Below are 20205 nucleotides of genomic sequence, written 5' to 3'. Positions count from 1 at the left end.
ATTGTGGTATTGGTGAAGAATATTGAATATACCATGGACTGCCAAAAGAATGAACAAATCTGTCTTAGAAGAAGTACAACCAGAATGCTCCTTAGAGGCAAAGATGGCAAGACTGCATCTTACATACTTTGGACATATTGTCAGGAGGGATCTGTTCCTGGAGAAGGACATCATGTTTGGCAGAGTACAGGGTCAGCGGAAAAGAGGAAGACCCTCAACAAGGTGGATTGACACAGTGACTGCAACAATGGGCTCAAGCATAACAATGATAGTAAGGATGGCTCAGGACCTGGCAGTGTTTCGTTCTGTTGTGCATAGGGTCGCCATGAGTCAGAACTGACTAGATAGCACCTAACAACAATAAAAACAATTGTTATGATGTGATCCAGTGTAGGGATAACATAGGTTAACAATGGCCAATCTTCTCTTATCACCTCTGATCAATTAGTGATGCTTGCCAAGAGCATTGGGTTGAGAAGGATCCTGAGACAAGATCTGAGTACAAGTAAAAATGACTGCAATGACTATTAAAGGCATAAAACAAACAAACAAAAAAAGCCACATCCATTGCCATCAAGTTAATTCCGACTCATAGAAACCCTATAGGACAGAGTAGAACTGCCCAAAGCATTTCCAAGCTGGTGGATTCGAACCGCAGACCTTTTGGTTAGCAGCCAAGTTGTTAACCACTGTGCCACCAGGGCTTCATTAAAGGCATAAAGAGGTATAAAACAGGAAGTGACAGTATGTACACTGCAAATTTGCCTTTCCCTCCATAGGGGTTAATGTCACTAAAACCAGGTAACATAGCCTGGTAACATAGCCAAATAGTATCAATAGAAAGTTTCAAATGCTACTACAAAATATACCAGCCAAGTTGAATATACATGATAACTAAATACACTATTTGGTTGCCGGAAGGTGAGGGAGGAGGAGGAAAAGCAGGGAAGAAAAAAGAGACAGTCTTTAAAAATATATTTCAGAAGAAAGAAAACAAACTAGATTTGGGAATCCATTTCAATTCATTATCTTAAGTAATATCTAAAATATGGCTATATTTGAAACAACACTGGATATTAACTAGGTTTCCAGACAAAGTCTCATTCATTAAGGTACCGTTAAAGAAAATTTATAACATTTCTTAAACTTCCTAAAAAGTTAATCACTAGCTAGGAAAATACAGTGTTTTACTTATGTTTATAAAGACCATTTCACAGTATAACGTAACTCATGCTGTTTTACCTGTACCAAGTCAGATAATGATGAAAAATACTGTCCCTGCCCAAATAATGCAGCCATTTTTAAAATAGATAAATCTCTACAGACTTTATTTTATTGTTCCATTTCATATTATGCGTTAACTCTACCAATAAAATATCCCTTGTCGTTAGGTGCCGTTGAGTTGGTTCCCACTCACAACGACGTACAACAGAACAAAACATTGCCCAGTCCTGCGCCATCCTCACAATGATTGTTATGCTTGAGCCCATCATTGCAGCCACTGTGTGAATCCATAAATAAAATGTCCACTGTTAAATAAAATTAAAAAATAAGCGGTACCATATGTAAGGTGATCGAGTAGTTTATCATTACGGTATTTTAGTTTCTGAACCTGTAAAAACCATAGGAAGGAACTTATAACAGCCACGGAGAAAATGCTTTTAAAAGTTGCTCATACACACACAAAAAAGAAATACAAATGGTCAATTAACATATGAAAGATTTTCAACATTATTTTGGCCTATCAAAAAATTTAAAAAAGGCTGGTGGTTATGCAAGGAAATTTGGTAACACAAAGCAAAAATCTAAACAAATTTAAACTCCCTGAAGCTGTGATCTGCTTCCAGGGACTTATCAGAAGGGAATAATTAATTAAGTACACAAAGATTTACAAGAATGTTTACAAAGATATAGGGAACAGGTTAAATAAATTACATGACATTGATATAATGGAACACAAGACAGTATTTTAAAGAAATATTTTAAATATGCATTTATTAGACATACCCAAACACCCTGAGCTGAGGGCTGGGGACCATAGTCTCAGGTGACATCGAGTTCAATTGGCATAGCATAGTCTATAAAGAAAATGTTCTACATTTGACTGTAAGTAAGTAGTGACTGGGGTCTTAAAAGCCTGTAAGCAGCCTTCTAAGATACATCTACTGGTCCCATCCCAGCTGGAGCAAAGAAGAATGCAGAAGACCAAAGACACAAGGGAAAGATTAGTCCAAAGGACTAATGAATCACAACTACCACAACTTCTACCAGACTGAGCCTAAAACAACTAGATGGTGCCCGGTTACCACCACTGACTGCTCTGGCAGGGATCACAATAGAGGATTCTGGACAGAGCAGGAGAAAAATGTAGAGCAAAGTTCAAACACACACATACACACAAAAGACCAGACTTACTGGTCTGACAGAGACTGAAGAAACATCAAGGGTTTGGCCCCTGGACACCCTTTAACTCAGTACTGAAGTCACTCCTGAGGTTCGCTCTTCAGCCAAAAATTAAACAGGTCTATAGGGCCAATAATAACACACATGAGGGGCATACTTCATAGTTAAATCATGTGTACAAGACTAATGGGCACACCAGCCCAAAAACAAAGACAAGAAGGCAGCACAAGACAGGAAAACTGGACAAATGGAAACAGGGGACATGGGGTGAAGAAATGGAGAGTGTTGAGACATCACAGGGTTGGCAACCAACGTCACAAGACAATTTGTGTATTAACTGTTTAATGAGAAACTAATTTGGTCTGTAAACTTTCACTGAAATCACAATAACATAAATAAAAAGTTTTCTTTTTCAGATTGAAATAAATAAATAAATATACAATTACTGGCTTGAAAAAATGGTTCTGAATATATTTTTAAGTAAAGAAGAAATTCTAAAGCAGCTTATCAAAAGAATATATGTGGTAAAATTGATAGGGACAGATAGATTTGTTGATTGACAAGGAAAAAAAATAAAAAATGGGAAAAAAAGGAGGTAGGATTATGGATGGTTTTCACTTAGTTACTTTATAACCTTTAGTATATATAATACTCATAATTAGGAAAAGTAAGAATACTCTTTCCACTTAAAAAAATAAAAAGCTATATTAGCCAAAATTAGTACATAACACATTTTCTCTTTTTCTTCTCAGCATTTTACAGCATCCACAGCTGTCAAAAGGCAAACATATTCCTACACTCAAAAATATATTTAATCACATTGGCTCATCCACTTCACATAATGTATTATTACAATATTATAGTTGCTAACCTATTTTGAAGTTGTCAGTATTTTTTGCTGTTCAGCAGAGTATGTATGTATGTATGTCATTCACTCCAAAGTATTCAATAAAGGCTCAGTGACTACATAATAGAAACAAAATATTGTATGTATCACAGTCAAAGCTTTTTCTAAGTTAAAGAGTTCCCTCAATAGCCCTAGGTAAAAATCATTTATGTCAGGTGACAGGCGGCATCCCAACTGGACAAGGCCGATTAGGGCAGGTATGAGCACTTAGCACAGAGCCACAAACATCTCTGGCTGGAAAAATAATAATGATAATGATATTTCAGGCCAAGGAATAGGAATTGAGGAATAACGTTTTGGAGAATGTAGCAGTTGCTAAAGCGAGGAGAAGACAGAACATTTTCCCAGACTTCGACTTGCTTACTTTGGACATGTTATCAGGACGAACTGATCGCACTGGAGAAGGACATCATGTTTGGTAGAGTGGAGGGCCAGTGAAGGCAAGGGATGGGGGTGATATGTATTGACACAACGGCCGCAACAATGGACTCAAACATAACAACAATCATTAAGATGTCATAAGACCGGGCAACAGTTTGCTCTCTTACAATACATGGGGTCACTGTGAGTCAGAACTGACCTGATGGCAACTAACAACGACAAAATTGGGAGAAGAAGCAAGAAGACACACAAAAGCTAGTACAGATGGAAAGAGAGTTAAGTCATTTTGGTGGTTTAATACTTCAGTGAAAATCAGAGAATTTGGCTACTGAAGTCCCTTGAGCCGATGGGATCCAGATTTCGTATCAGTAAGGCCAAATCCTATTCATAGATTAGTGTGAGAGCCAGCCTCTTGTTTTGATGCTTACAATAAACTTGCATTATCTAAGTAGTCAATTGTCCCAAGTCAGCAAAAGCATACATTAAAGCAACTTTTAGTGACCTGTTTTGGATTTGATGTATTTTCCTTATTATAATATCTTGTCAGTGGTAGAATGCTCACTTTCCATGTGGGAGTCCAAGGTTCAAATCCCAGCCAATGCACCTCATATGCAGTCACCATCCCTCTGTCATTGGAAGCTTATGTGTCACTATGATGCCGAACAAGTTTCAGCTGAGCTTCCGGACTCAGATGGACTAGGAAGAAAGGCCTGGCCTGGCCTGGTGATCTACTTCTTCTGAAAATCAGCCAATGAAAACCCTATGGATCACAAAGGTCTGATTCGTATCTGATCATGGGAATGGCAAAAGACAGGCAGCATTGTACATGAGGTCTCCACGAGTTGGGGGGTGACTCAACGACAGCCATCAACGACATGCCAGCTCATGGTTACCCTATGTGTTACAGAGTAGAACTGTTCCATAGGGTTTTCTTGGCCATAATCTCTACGGAAGCAGATCTTTTCTTCTGCATTACCATTGGGTGGGTTCAAACCAACCTTTAGGTTAGCAGTTGAGCACAAACCATTTGTGCCAATAATCTATACAGAAAAAAAAAGCAAATTGTATGGAAGAAATAATCTAGTAACCTAAGAACAAATGCATGTTCTAAATAGCAATAAGTTAAGCATAGATAGTAGTGACTGAGAGAATGTGATTAAAACACTGATACACATACATACACACACACACACACATTTATACATGGTCTTCATAACTCCATGCTAATTTTGACCATGGTGTCTACAAACACCATCAAGTTTAACAAAACTTCTGATGGATTGTCTTTTATTTGAGTCCACGTGATAGCAAGTACTTGGCTTAAGTAAACCTTTTGAGAAAAAGAAAAATTTTTTTATGTGGGCTTTATTACTGGGTAACTAGGTTTTAAGCTGTAATATCCAGCTGTACATCTATCAATGATTCTCTATAAATCAACAAATTATTAAATAAATCTTTTCTAAAATATTACACATGGAAATAATCATGTGGAATCCCTGCAGTGAAGAAGCATGACTCAAAATATAATCATAAAGCAACGTTTTTGCTTTGTTTTGTTAATTACACTGTCGATTTATATTTATTCATTGGAATTAGTTCTTTCCCTGTTCCTGGATGAAAACTCAGGCAATCTAGTCACTGCTAAGTATAGCAAGTTCTTCTCCTGAGTAATAAGGTGTTCATTATCATTTAATAGTGAGAACTTTGAACTCAGCTTAACAATAAACCTTCTCCCTTTCCTGCACCTTGACTAGTTCTAGATCAGTAGCCTTGCAGTCAGGGAAGGGAGGATAGTCAGATTCTTTCCTGCTTTGTGTTTCTACACTTTCTCTCACAGAACTACACTCCCCTCCAATATTAGAACAGAGGGTAGGAAGAATAGGTAAAATATATATTAAAAAAAAAAAAAATAGAATAGGTAAAGGGGGAACAAAAAATTCTCACTAGATGAATACTGTCATGAGCTGGTTCAGTGGTTAAGAGCTACAGCCATTAACCAAAAGGTCAGCAGTTTGAATCCACCAGCCGCTCCTTGGAAACCCTATGGGGCAGTTCTACTCTGTTCTATAGGGTCACTATGAGTCAGAATTGACTCAACAGCAACAGGTTTTTTTTTTTTCTCTCATAAGCTGGCATGGTACTCTCTGAACCTAGCAGAAGTTGTCAGTTGACTTTTTTCTTGTGCATGTTTTGTGGGTTTTTAGAGACCTATCCATCCCATGACTGGGGATTTCTCACCTCCCATTGACTTGGGTAATACTCTTTTCCTGCAGTTTAGGGTTTACTCCTTTCTCAGCTACCAGACATGTGTCCACACCTTTGGTTTTTCCCTGGAAAGGTTTATTTGGCCTTCAGGGAAGCTCTCTCAGGAAAGATCTACAAGAATCTCCTCCAGTTCTCTCTCTCAAATGGCCTATACAGAGTCCACGGAAACAAACTTTGCCATAGGCCACCCTACACAGCCACCTCTCCTTTTGTCCCTCTATCAGCCACTAGTCAGCCCATCTCAAATCTCTTAGAGTTCTCCAGTTCTTGGGTATCATTCAGACATTCTGTGTGAGGCAGAAAGAAGGTCTTCCAAGTTGTTCTCTTAAAGGTCCCCACAACCCCCTGTACTGGGCCTCAGGCTTCCTCCTTGAGAAAGATTGAGTCTTACAACATACTGACAGCTCTCTCCAAAAATCCTCCCTTTTTCCACTTTCCAATTCCTCACCTTCTCCAACTTCTCATAGGCTACAAATGAGTGATCTTATCAGGGTTATAAAACCTGTTTAATGCTTTTTTTTTTTTTCTTTCTTTCAAATTCTGTACACTGGTCTCAATTAGAGATGTAGTATCAATTGTGCTCAAGGCTCAGCTGGAATTCAGACATCAATAGTGGCATTTCAACATATTCACAATACAGTACCTGGTTTTGATATCAGTTGTCACTCATTTAAAATCAGAACATTAGCATATCCTCTGAGTAATTATATTACAAATACTATGAAAAATATCTTATTCTTTCTATATGTAAATATATTTCTAATAGTAATATTTTAAATATAATTATAATATGAAAAATTAATGGTAAGGAAGATAATTTTCAAAATACATGATCTATTGATAAAACACAGTTAAATTTCCTCACTTAGAAAATTCTTATCCAATGTCTGCTAGATGATGGGGGTCTAATGCAAGTTTTATCCATTCCTTCATGGTGTCTGCCGTATACAGTCTATTATTAAAAAAAAAAAAAAAAAAAACCCTTTCTATTGGACAACCATTAGGATGTGTGACAAGAGTGACATAGCTTTAGGGCATGAATAAGAAGGAAACCAATAGAGAAAGGAGAGAGCATTTGATTAAAAAATTAGTGGGCCTGTAAGAATTCAAAATTGATCATAAATTGAGAAAAGTAACAGTAGGAATCAGTGATGTACAGAGAGTGCTGGCTGAGGTGACTTAGGAAGGACAGGAACTGATACTAAAGTATGTGTTAGCATGACTACTGGGAGAAAAGTTGTCTTTCAACAAGGAGGTGTGATTCAGAGAAAGTTACTGTAAACATGTTTGTACCAAAAATATAATTTTTTAAAGAAAAATTCTATTCCTCAATTTTAAAAAAGACTGGCTATTTGACGGAGCATAATTGTGCATCTGTATCCAACCACCAAATACTATCTGTGAGAATAATTGCCGGTGGTTATATTTTTGTGGTTATTTTTGAAATATGTCTGATTTTGTTGAGTTTGTAGTTTAAGAGGGGAGTATTCTCATGCCGCTTCTATTCCGTGGGAAATTATACATATTTATATTTAATTATTTGTGTTAATTTTAGAAAGAGCTGCCTATTTGCAGAGGACTGGTCAGCTTTTAAAGACTTATACAATGCTGGAAAAAATCAAAATAAGTAAGGCAAAGACAAAGAAATATAAGGCCAGAAAATAAATATGTAGCTTAGTTAGTAAACAAAATGCATGCCCTGAAGTTTGATGCAAATTCAATACAAATTTGACTATAAATCTACTAATAGCCAAACTGAAGAGGGAAGCTGGCTAGGCAATGAGATTCACTTTGTCTATAAATTAAAAAATAACCAATTGCTCAGGAAAAACATAATTATTCTTAATATTAAGAAGAAATTAATTCCATGGATCCTCTTGCAGAAGACATTTTGTAATAGAATGAATGTTTACAACAAAGTTATAAATAAAGTTTTATAGGGTTTTTCTATTTTCTCTCTTTTGTACTTTTAAAATATCTCTTCTGCAAGTTAGATCTATTTGCAGCAAATGATTTGCTCTTCCCTACTCCATCCCACCCTATTTTGCAGGGAGTTAGTCCCTTCAAGATCAGAGTCCCAGACTGCGAGACAGCAGTTTTCTCGCTGGATTCAGCCAATGTGAGGTATTGAGAGTAGGAAAAAGGAAGGAGCTAGGGTACTTCTTACCCTCTCTCTGTCTTCAGTGATCTCTGGCTGAAGCTGTACCTCCAGATCTTTTATTTCCAGAAAGTTCCAGCTGCTGTCAAGTTACCCCAAGTCCTTCTGTCCCCCCAGCCTAGGTTTCATAATGGCTTCATGTTGTTGCTAATCTCTGGGCTGCCTCAGTGTCCCCTAGTTATCAGGATTCTCAGCTATTCCTCACTAATGAAACTATTTCCCTACTTAAAATGCTCTCTGCTTTTAAATACTCAGAGAGTTTTCTATTGTCCTACTTGAATCCTGATCAATACAATCACTCATTATAAAACAATGGCGTATCTTTCAGGCTCCATTCAACATAAACAATTTCACCTGGGAAATAACATGGAACATGTTATTTTCTGCATATTACACCTTCCAGGGATGCTTATGCAACAGTGAAAAGCAGTTACAGAAGGGTGAAGAAAACAAAACCCCACCAGTCACGCAGGCATGATCTTTCATAAGATTATAATTCACCAACACCAACACACAAGAGATTTCACATGTGAATTAATCTATGCATCTTCTGTGGGCATGTTCTCCTGGGAAGAACCCTAAAAATCCATTACTACCAATATCTGGGTTGTAATAAATCGGCATGGCCTGGAATGATTTTCCTAGCAATGCAATACTCCACCTACACTACCTATCTTCAGATAACATGTATGATCCACCTAGGACTGTCCTTTCAATGCAAATATGGAAGGTATATGTAGAAGCTAATATCTGATCTTCCCCTTCCAGTTCTTCACTAAATATGCAAACTAAAGTTACCTTTTAAAAATCAACATAAACATTAACAACGTAACAAACAAAAAATTTCAAGTACCCACTAGTGGCGCCACTGACATAATTAAAGCTTTTCCCAAGAAATGAGAATTAAGGCGTACTAAAGAACTTTTTTTAATAGTTTAACTTAAAAATGAACACATTCCAGCTAGAGAGGGCATATGCAAAATTGCCTTAAAGAGAGAGATGAGCTTTTGAAACTGTCTAATGTGTGTAACATTACGAGTTTAAATTAAAATATGCTCATTGGAAAGTTCATGGATGCAGAAGATCCAACACTGCCAGTGTCCACCTTAGCTTCTGACCACAGGAGGCAGTTGCTTCCATCCATAAAGCAGATTTGTTTTATTCTGATGACATTAAAATTTAGAATCGTATGGCTAACGCCCTAGTTTTTACTCAGCATGTATCCTGCAATCTTTACATCCCAATTTGGCCTACCTTTGCTTCTCAACAGGGAGAAGAAACCGGTTGGAAGTTTCCATTATCCCTTTTTTGTTGATACTACGTATTTTCATTAATGGAAGCGTGCTGAATCATTGAGTGTGTCTGAATTTTTGGAAGGTAGTATGGACTTTATTTTCTTGCCCCTTTTACAAGCCGAACCTCAGAGTCCAATGGGACAATACACTGTCCCACTAATTCAAACCCCAAAATTCACAGAGAGCCTCCAGGGTCCACTGGAACATATGGGTTCCCACATAACATTTTTCTATTTTTCCTATCAAAAATACACACACCTCATATAACACTATGTAGAAACAGTGATGTGAGGCACACCCCTATATTTTCAGTTTCAAACAGTCATAAAGGCCCCTGCCTTGTGGCAGCAAGCACTGTTACTGGGAAAGTGGCTTCTGAAAAAACCTGAGAGTGGAAAAAGTGGGTAGGCAACCATAGTTTACACAGATCCTGAAAGAGTTATTGATCCTCCACAACCCATTGCCATCGAGTCAATTCTAACTCATACCAACCCTATAGGACACAGCCGAACTGCCCCATAGAATTTCCAAGGCTGAAATCTTTACAGAAGCAGACTGACACATCTTTTTCCCCAGCAGCTGCTGGTGGGTTCGAACCACCGATCTTTTGGTTAGCATTTAAGCACTTAACCACAGAACCACCAGAGATCCTTTTGAACCTCCATAGTAGTAATGATTCTTATCATCAATTAATAAAACAGCATCATGAATTTGTATTGCAGTCCCATAAATCTGAAAATGTGCACTCTCTCTATGAGAAGTACCTATTCATGGTGTGCTGGCAAGTTAGTTTCTCAGCTTGCAAGATGCCTGTAAACCATGGCAAAATCACCAGTGCAATGCCACCTGTGAGATGCATTTCCCAGGAAACGCATCCCACCACCATGCATTTCTTCTACACCTACCTGAACATCTTCTTAATATTTTCTGCTTGAATTGCCTTGAGAATCTCTTGGTATAGAAGAGGATCATCTGTTCCTGAAGATGTAGCATTTGAAGGGCAATTTTTATGAGTATAATAACCTATCAAGACTCCAAAAATAAATAAAATGGTTGCTGTGCAAAGTATTTTCAAAAGGCGGCAAAAGTTGCAGCGGTTGCTCTTTGGTGCAGATCTTGTATAACTGGTAATGTAGTCAGACTCTTCTTGTAGTCTCTGGAACCTTCCTTTGGGTGAAGTTGCTGGTTGAATGGAATCAAGATTAAGGTCCTCAGTCTCTGAGTGCCCCAGGTTCTGATTCTCAGCACCCTCCAGATGGAATTGATCAAAACCAGGCTCCTCCAATTCCTTCTCCATGTCCCACTCCAGGTCAAGTGCAGTGGCTTGAAGGTCATCATTGTCTAAGTACTGTGAGTGTCCTGAAGCTCTTTGATCTGCATGGACTTTCTGATAGGCCATCTTTTTACCTGTGAAAATAAGATACATATATTTTCTTAAAACAAACAAAACCCCCGTAAGATAAAGGCAAAACAGTATATCATACTGGTGTCCCTAAACTTTCAGTGATTATAATCAGAGAAAGATATCCTTCCTATAGAAATTCATATACTAATTCTTTAATTCTATTTTTTATTGTTTATTTTACTGTAGAAAAAGACAACAAAAATAAAAATAGATGGTACTTGGTGAAAACAATTACAAAAAAATAAAAAGTTATACACACTGTTAGTCTTTGAAGTTCAGAATAAAAAAATAAAGTCACAATTACAAAACACTGGAAGATAATTATTAAAATGAAGGGAAAATTTTAATGTTTAAAAATTAGTAAGATCACTTAAAAAAATTTTAAAGCCAGAGACAGTAAAACTACGATTTGGTAAATTAAGGGAAAAAAACAAGAGTCTGGAATTATTTATGGGACCCCTGGTGGCACAGTAGTTAAAGCGCTTGGCTGCTAACCAAAAGGTCAGTGGTTCAAACCTACCAGCCACTCCATGGGAGAAAGATGTAGCAGTCTGCTCCTATAAAGATTACAGCCTTGGAAATCCTACGGGGGCAGTTGTACTCTGTTCTATAGGGTCACTATGAGTCAGAATTGACTTGATAGTAACGGGTAGAGGGTAGAGTGATCTACATTACCAGAGATAATTTTGAAAACACAAATTCAGGATAAGAATGGACAGAACAACCGATCGAAGTACCAACTCTACGGACATACAAAAAACAAAATATGGCATATTATGTTGTCATAAGTTACCAGAAGGATTGGAAAATTTTAAGGTCATTGAAAAGGATCAAGATATTTTAAGGAATTAGTGACATGAATTGGTCTGGTTCAGTGAACTTTAAATAAATGTCTGAGATGGCAGAAATCCAAACAGGAAGCCTTTTGCCAGGCATGGAGAGTATAGTTTCATAACCTTGCTACAGGACTGGCAGATGGAGGTTTTTCTCCCCTTCACAGTTCTGGATGACAGGTGGCTGTGTCCTGCAGAGCGGTATTAGGATAACTGGGCTAATTAACTGCAAGTGGTCTTAACTCTGCATTCAGTAACCCACTGGTGTATTATGGTTGCAGATTAAGAATATTTACACTTACATTTTCTGTGTATTAGATTTGTCACCTCAGCTGGACTCTTAGGTCCCTCACAATGTTTTATGATTTTTCTGTCTGCCCCACTGTGGTGGGTAAAGAACAGGTACTCAATTGACACTTGATTAGCTAATTGCCTTAGGGCTAGTAGCTGACAACTGAGCTCTACTGAAAAAGATATAAACAAGGACTTCATGAAAAAGAGTGGCATTAAGTACAGACTTGTGGGTATATACACGTCTGCTTTTGACTGGCAGGCCCATATAATTAAAATGTTCTGAATTTTTTAAGGAAGTTTAAATATAATTGAATATTAGGTTTTTCAAAATAAAAATTGCAATTCTGTCTAGAAAGAATTTTCGTGCTGGACTAATATTCTCATATGCTAATCTAAGATTCATTCTTACCCAAAGTTGACTCACAAACTGAGGCCCACCCCCCAAAAATTGGTCTCAACTGCATGTCAGGCACTCAGATAGGCAATGAAGATAAATGGGCCTGTATCCCCAGGGAGGGTACATTCCAACCAGAACCAAACCAAACTCAACCCACTGCCGTCAAGTCGATTCCGACTCATAGCGACCCTAGAGGACAGAGTAGAACTGCCCCATAGAGTTTCCAAGGAGTGCCTGGTGGATTCGACCTGCTGACCTTTGTTTAGCGGCTGCAGCACTTAACCACTACGCCACCAGGGTTCCCATCCAGAGAGATGAATATATAACCAAAGAAGTAAGTCAAAATATGCAAAGTGCCAAGAAGCATAGAAATAGGAATGATTGATTTTAGTTCGTAATATGGGCAAGGCTTCCCTAAGAGAGAGACCTCTGATGTGCTTTTGACAAGGGAAGACAAGGCAAATGTTGGCAGAAATAAAATAAGTACAAAAGTGCAGAAGAAACTGTATAATTTTACAAGACATTGTGGAGAAGTGGAGGAGGCTGTGTCATCCTCACACACACACACACACATCACATAGGTGCAAACAGGCTACAGTTTGTGTTTTTACATTTTAGTCTATGTGCGAAGACTAAAATATAAAAATTACCATGTGATACAAAAACCGTTTTCATGCAGGCAAGTATTTGGTACTATGTGTTAGAACAGCGTCAGGAATAATTCTGCCGGGTGTTTATTTTCCTTTCCATCCTTCTTTTCTCCCTTCTTCCCTCCCTCCCTCTGTCCCTTCCAGCTTGGCCTGGTTTCCAAAATGATTTAAGGAAGCACAGCAAAGAGTCTCTGGGTGGTGCAAAAGGTTAAATGCTTGGCTACCAACCAAAAGATTGACAGTTTGGGTCCACCCAGAGGTGCCTCGGAAGAAAGGCCTGCTGATCTACTTTTGAAAGGTTATAGCCACTGAAAACCCTGTGACGCACAGCTCTAGTCTGACACATACGGGATTGCCATGAGTTGGAATTGACTCAATGGCAACCAGAAAGAAAAAAAAAAAGGATTTGGGATGATCAGGGAAAGGGTGTAATACATGGATATAGCAACAATTATTCAGATAAGTTATGCGGTGGCTGATTAAATGATAGAGACTCTAAATCACACTTGGTTTAAAGAAAATGGTTAGAAGAAAATACCAGAGGATAGGAAAAACCTGAAGGTAACAGATTACATAATTTCTAAAATCCATGATTCTACACCCATCATATACAGAAGAGGTAACTGAGGCCTCAAAAGGAACAACTCTGTTAGGACTGAGAAAAGTGATGTTTGAGCACATACCCTCCAAGGTGACTTGTAGTTTTATAAAATACGAGACTAACGGTTGGTTGTAAACTAATGTTGAAAACCCTTTAATCCACTTTATTTTAATGCACGTTATAAACTGCTATGTCTTAGCACTACTCACTTTTTTTCTTCTTTGGCATAAGCATCAATAAATTGCTGCTATCTCGACATGATATTATGCTATTTACTTCTTTAACAGTTCGATTCATGCATTATTGCTTAATTTACTCAGACGCTGTCCCATTGCAATTCACTTGATTTTTTTCTTCCATTTTAATAAGTCAGAGTCTCTCCTAAAGGCTTTTTAAAAAACTGAACTATAGAACATAGTTTATGCTCAAGTAAGGCTTGGCACATGGGAGTGACTACAGAAGTGTGAGATATATAGTTCTGACCTCTAATACAAACATTCAAAGTCATTTCTCTACAAATCATTTCAAGGCCAACTACAACGATGAGGCAGAGTTTTCATCTCTAGCCTGACAATAGGCATTCCATCACAGGTACATCAACAATTTAACGCTTTTCAAACATCCGACAGAGCTATCAATTAGAATGTAATGCAGATACAGATATTAACTCCTCACCATGATGGATATGTGTCTAACACCCTCACCACCACTTTCGTGCTCATTACACATTAATAAATTTTCACTAAATTCTATCTTTTTAGAAGCCACCATCTAGGTCAAATGTAGATGGAGCTGTTCGACGTAACAAAATAAAGTATTTCAGGAAGATGACCATGGAAATGACTATATGAGAGTATATACAATGAAGCATTTTAACCACTTACTTGGAAAAATCAATTCATTCACTCTATGTATTTTATTTCTTTAAAATAGTATAGACTGCTTGCAAAAATATAACATAAACCTCCTCCCTGAGAGTTTTGCTTCACTTTAAATACAAGTGTAAATTAAATGAATCCCTCAAAAACTAAACTGAGTAACAAGCTACCAAATAAACATAACTTTAAGAACAGGTTCAATTGTGAGTCAGCACAAATTACTTTGTTGGTGCCCCATAGGACGCCGCTGTCTTTAAAGTATGGATGCTTCATGACGTAAGGACATATAACATTTATTTCACCAGAATTTAAAAATCCCCAAATAAAATGAAAATGTAACATTATAAAGAGAAATCATCAGTAAAGTCAGCAGGTATTAGATGTGGTCATAGAATTACATCATTCGAACCTCACAGATTTCCCATTATTGGTACACATATCCATTTGATTTACACTGTCATATTACTTTAATGGCGTCCCACATTGATGACGTAAAAAAAAAAAAATCCATGTGGTAGACTTCAGAATCGACTGCATGAATCTTTCCCTAAAAGAGATGCAGTTTGGTGTAGATAAGGCTATAGAAACTGTGACATTTCTTCAAACAGAAATACCTGTAACACCCTTATATGTTATAACGTGCCACTTGGTCTTCTTCATAAAATGCAATTTTTATAAAAAGTAGAATATATTCTTCGTATTTTCAATATATCATTTTCATCAGCACATCTTACTCAGGTAAGATTATTTCCCACCCAGGCCCACACTGAAGTCTAAATTGTTTTTAAAATCTAATGTACTAAAACATTTATCTTTTCTATATGCTCATCTTTCTACAAGGAAAATAAAGCAGATACAAGCTCAACTGAAAGATATTTTTCTGCACTATGACAGTCTTGAATCAATAAAAAATGAATTTGCATCCATACTGAGAGTATGATTAGTTTAAAAATAAATTCATACTTCTGAATGCTATTTCTTTCACACACTCTTGCTGGCTAAAACTAAGTAAATCATACAGAGATGAAAGATGAATACAGAAATAGGCTGAAAATTCCATATGCAAAATGTAATCTCTAGCTCCTGCAGACCTAGCCTAACAAATTTTTTCAATGATAAATATGTATAATAGGAAAGTTTTGTTTAATGAGTTATATGTTATAATTCTACTCAGCAACCCACTCACAGCACCCTTACTGTCTTGTTCAGCAATCACAATGAGGGCACTTATTAAAGGGATGTCTTAACCTTCTAAATCTCTAAATGTGTAGACTCTTGTCAGATTACCAGGTTCGAACCCTAGCTCTGCTTCATCCTTTAGGCCAGTTACTTAATATCTTTATGCATAAGTTCCACATTTGTAAAATGGGAATAATAATAGCACCAGAGATAAACAGTTATTGTGAGAAGTAAATGAGATAAAATATTTCAAGTGCTTAGAATAGAGTCTAACACCATGTAAGTGGTCCACTAACCAAAAAGTGACTCTCTTCAAAAATTCTATAGATTCTGAAAAATAAAAATATTTGGAGCTTAGAGTTTTAAAATGCAGGCTTGATTAGACTAAAGTATGACCAGGGGTCTTGAGTTTCAAAAACAAGAACCTGGAGAGGATGAGAAATGGAACTGTGGACCCAAAAGCTTTTGAGAATGCTAAGCATCATGTTAATCCTTAGCTACGATTCAGGTGGAAGCCCGGGTGGCGTAGTGGTTAAGTGCTACGGCTGCTAACCAAAAGGTCAGCAGTTCATATCAACCAGACACTTCTTGGAAACTCTATGGGGCAAGTTCTACTCTGTCATATATGGTCCTTATGAGTTGGAATCGACTCGATGGCAATGGGTATGGTTCAGATAGATAACAGAGAAGTTTAGCTAATGTTTATATAGAAATTGTTGTTATATTTTGCTTGCAGATACCAATTCCATAGTTTTTCATTACACAATTGAGTTTTTTAAATCTTATTTACAAAAAGAATCACAGAGCTTTTCTGTAATGTTTAGGGTTTCTGTTTAATAGTTCCAAGAGTTAGTTATACATAACCCTGAGACTATGAACATGAGTTACACACATATGTTGTAGAAAACCATGTTTGTCATAGGTGGCTGATGCCTTGACTATGATGTTACTGATATTATGTTAATTAATTTAAACCATATAGAAGACAGTACAGGTCTTCTTAGAATTAGAAAAACATCTAAAGGCTGTCCTGCTTGTCAAAGTTATTTTACAAGTAAAACAAATGCATGATTCTTTCAGATTAACTTTAAAACAGAAGGCAGAATCTCAATTTACTATGAGTTCTGTGACTGAATCTTCCCTGTGCATTGAGAAAAATACTCATATAGTGTTTCCTGAAGTTCCAAAAATCAAGTCATTTGCTAGCTGGAGTGGACTGATTTGAGGCAAAGGCATTTTTTAGAAATGTCAGTACCTCATCAAAAGGCATTCATTATGCACCCTTATGCAGTATTACTTTAGGTACTGTAGCAGTGAACTATATGAGTATCCAGAGGAATTTTTAAATCTACATTTAAGAATATTCCTTATAGGCTAAAAACATTCCACATAATTTTTTTAGTATGAAGCTGGCTTGTACCAATAAAGTCCATGTTTGTTGAATAAATTTTTTGTTGTTGAAAGCTTTAATGGTCTCAGCTTGAGTGCAGGGCAAAAGATAAAACTATAAAAACACTAATTCAGAAGACTCTGTTCCCTGACTTAATTTTTCAGTAGAATGAGTTTTGTTTTGTTTTGTTTTCCCACCTGTGGTTTTGAAATGGCCCTAGCAATTGCTATATCAAACCCACTTCCGTGGAGTTGAATTCCAACTCACAGCAAACCTATAGGACAGAGTAGAACTGCCCCACAGGATTTTCAAGGCTGTAAATCTTTACGGAAGCAGGCTGTCACATCTTTCTCCTGTGGAGCGGCTGGTGGGTTCAAATCACTGACCTTTCACTTAGCAGCCAAGCGCTTAACCACTGCATCACCAGGGATCCTGGCAATTACTATAGTGTCTGTAGATGCATCAAGGATTCCTTATTTAATTGTAATTTTGTATGTCAACTGCATAAAAGAAATGACAATAATTATATGTTGCTCATGCTTCATTAATTGAATAAACAGTGTACATACAGAGTAAGGGGAAAATATTACCTGTGCTTTACTATTAGGAAAAAAAAAAAGCTAGGCCCACTCTTAAAGGAAAAAATACATGGAATTTAGACAGCAAATATTCGACCTGTGGAGTTGTACTCAGAGGCCTGAGTTACCTGAATCGCTCAATTACATGTAATAGGTATGCTTAAAAACCAAATGAATGAGCTCTAAATTGTAAAATGAAGTCAAAACCATTTGAAGGAAAGTTGTTTGACGAAATCCAGCCAGTTTGTGTCAATTTGTTTTAGATCACTTGCATATGCATGACCACCTGCCAGTCTTTCAAGTGGGCCAGGCTTTCTTTGGGTGCCTGTTCAGGTAATATGCCTTAACTGAATGGATAGTTGGAGTCACCTGAGTTCACGTATTTTATGGTATGATCTTGCAATATCAGAATGATATAAGTCAATTTAGGCTCAGGCAAACATAGGAATTAATTAAAACAAATCGAACCTAGGCAGAGTACACTTCATGGTTTTCCTGAACAGGCAATTTGACCATTTAATGATCTTTCACACCAATAGTTTGCACTCGGCTACTAACCGTAAGACTGGCAGTTCAAACCCACCCTGTGGCACTACAGAAGAAATGCCTGGCAACCTATTTCTATAAAATTATGACTAAGAAAATCCTATGGAGCAGTTCTACTCCATCACAGGTGGTGTCACTGTGAGTCAGAATTACATGTGGTTGTCATGAGTCAGAATTGACTTCACAACAATGGGTTAAACCTTCCTGCTGTGGGCTCCTTCTTTCCTGGTCCTTTTTGGCATCTGATTCCATCTAGATTCATTTCCAATTATAGTAAAGTCTCTGGAAGTATTTATTCACTTCTAGAAAATGTGTATCTTTCCTCCTTCAGGGTGTTTGAAGTCACTTACATTAGAAGTACACATACAGGAGATAAGTGTAAACATAAAAATACAAAATAAAGAAGAGTAGAGGAGAAAAATTGCTGATATTCTGCCTAAAGAAAGCCACTGCACTTGAGTCTAAATGTAGTTCTGAGCTTCACTGCAGTCAGGGCAAAGAGATGTATCTACCCGGCCTTCTCAAGCTCCATCAACTTTTACCTGATAGCAATTGTCAATATATAACGTTGTCAATCTTAACCGAAGGATTTTTTTTTTTAAGTTATCTCATTTTGCAGATATTCATTTCATTGTTGAGAAGACTCTATCTATTCACAGAAATCTGAATTTCCTTTTTATCTTTTACATTTAGGTTTTCATACACAGAAGCAACATTTGTCAAGTAGTTTCCTCATGCTGTATTATCCAAGGAAAACCTGGTGGCATACTGGTTAAGAGCTACGGCTGCTAACTAAAAGGTCGGCAGTTTGAATCTACCAGGCACTTCTTGGAAACCCTATGGGGCAGTTCTACTCTGTCCTATAGGGTCACTATGAGTTGGAATCGACTTGACAGCAATGGGTTTTTTGTTTTTTTTTTTAATCCAAAATAATGTTACTAGATGAAGGCTTCAAATGAGCCAGGACGTACTATTGACATAGAGTTTTATAAGTATATAAAGTATAAGGGTTTTATAAGTATATTTAATCAAAAATTCCTATATGCTAAGTCCTATTATTATTATTATCCTCTGGAAACCCTGGTGGCCTAATGGTTAAGTGCTACGGCTACTAACCAAAGGGTGGGCAGTTCGAATCCACCAGGGGCTCCTTGGAAACTCTATGGGGGAGTTCTACTCTGTCCTACAGGGTCGCTATGAATTGGAATCGACTCAACAGCACTGGGTTTGGTTTTTGGTTTTATTATTATCCTCCATTTTGCAGCTGAGTAGTATGAGGCTTAAAAGTTCAAGTGGAAGAGTTGGAATATCAAACTGGGCCTGTCAAACTCCAAGATCCACCTTTTAAACATTACAGCACCCCTGCTCTCTGGCATGATGTTAACAAATTGAAATATTTTCCTGGTCTGGGTACCCCTGGTTTTGCCCTCCAGTGTGACTGTAAGCACAGGAGTCTTAATGGCCAAACCCAAAAACCCAAACCCATTGCCGTCGAGTGGATTCCGACTCATAGTGACCTTATAGCAACCATTCCATCTTAATGTTGCTGCCTTGATCCTTAAATCCCTGGGGGCTGCTCTGGCTCCAGGGCCTGAAAGATCTCCATTGTTTGTTCTCGGTAGCTCCCCGGGAGGCATCTGTTCCCCAGCACTGTTGTTATGAATAAAGGAGAATTGCTTCCAAGCATAGAACTCTAAGGAAAAGCCCAACCTCTACTTTAAGGTCTTTTCTTAACAACACTTTCAAAATTTCTCCTTTTACCTGCTGCTAAGGGACAAAGAGCCAAAGAGCCAAGCAACTCTTCCTAGGACTTGAAAGCTGCAGTTCACATCCTACCTGCTGCTGATGTATTTTCAGACATTAAAACCCTTTGGTGCATCCTGTTCTACTCCCTACTATGTGTGGTTTACACTGGCATAAGACGGCTGTGAGGGTGTTAATAACATGTCAGTAGAATCACCAGTTGGCTCTTTCAGAGCCCCCTGTCAGGAAGAGCCCCGTAGCTTCATAGATACACTACAATTTTTTTTATCCTTTCAGCCAGC

The 20205-nt window shown here is 37.5% G+C and overlaps 1 protein-coding gene across 1 annotated transcript in view; it reads right to left on the bottom strand.

Moving 5' to 3' along the window:
- NAALADL2 (N-acetylated alpha-linked acidic dipeptidase like 2) overlaps positions 1 to 20205 on the bottom strand; it is a 679917-nt gene that overhangs the window by 423371 nt on the left and 236341 nt on the right. Inside the window, exon 2 of the mRNA XM_064275490.1 lies at positions 10315 to 10816. Coding sequence (XP_064131560.1) covers positions 10315 to 10816 — 502 coding nt within the window. The remainder of the gene's footprint in view (positions 1 to 10314; positions 10817 to 20205) is intronic.

The sequence above is a fragment of the Loxodonta africana genome, chromosome 23 (genome assembly GCF_030014295.1).
Source record: "Loxodonta africana isolate mLoxAfr1 chromosome 23, mLoxAfr1.hap2, whole genome shotgun sequence".
Taxonomy (NCBI): domain Eukaryota; kingdom Metazoa; phylum Chordata; class Mammalia; order Proboscidea; family Elephantidae; genus Loxodonta; species Loxodonta africana.
Note: the sequence above shows the minus strand (reverse complement) of the source record. Positions and strands in the feature narration are given on the sequence as shown.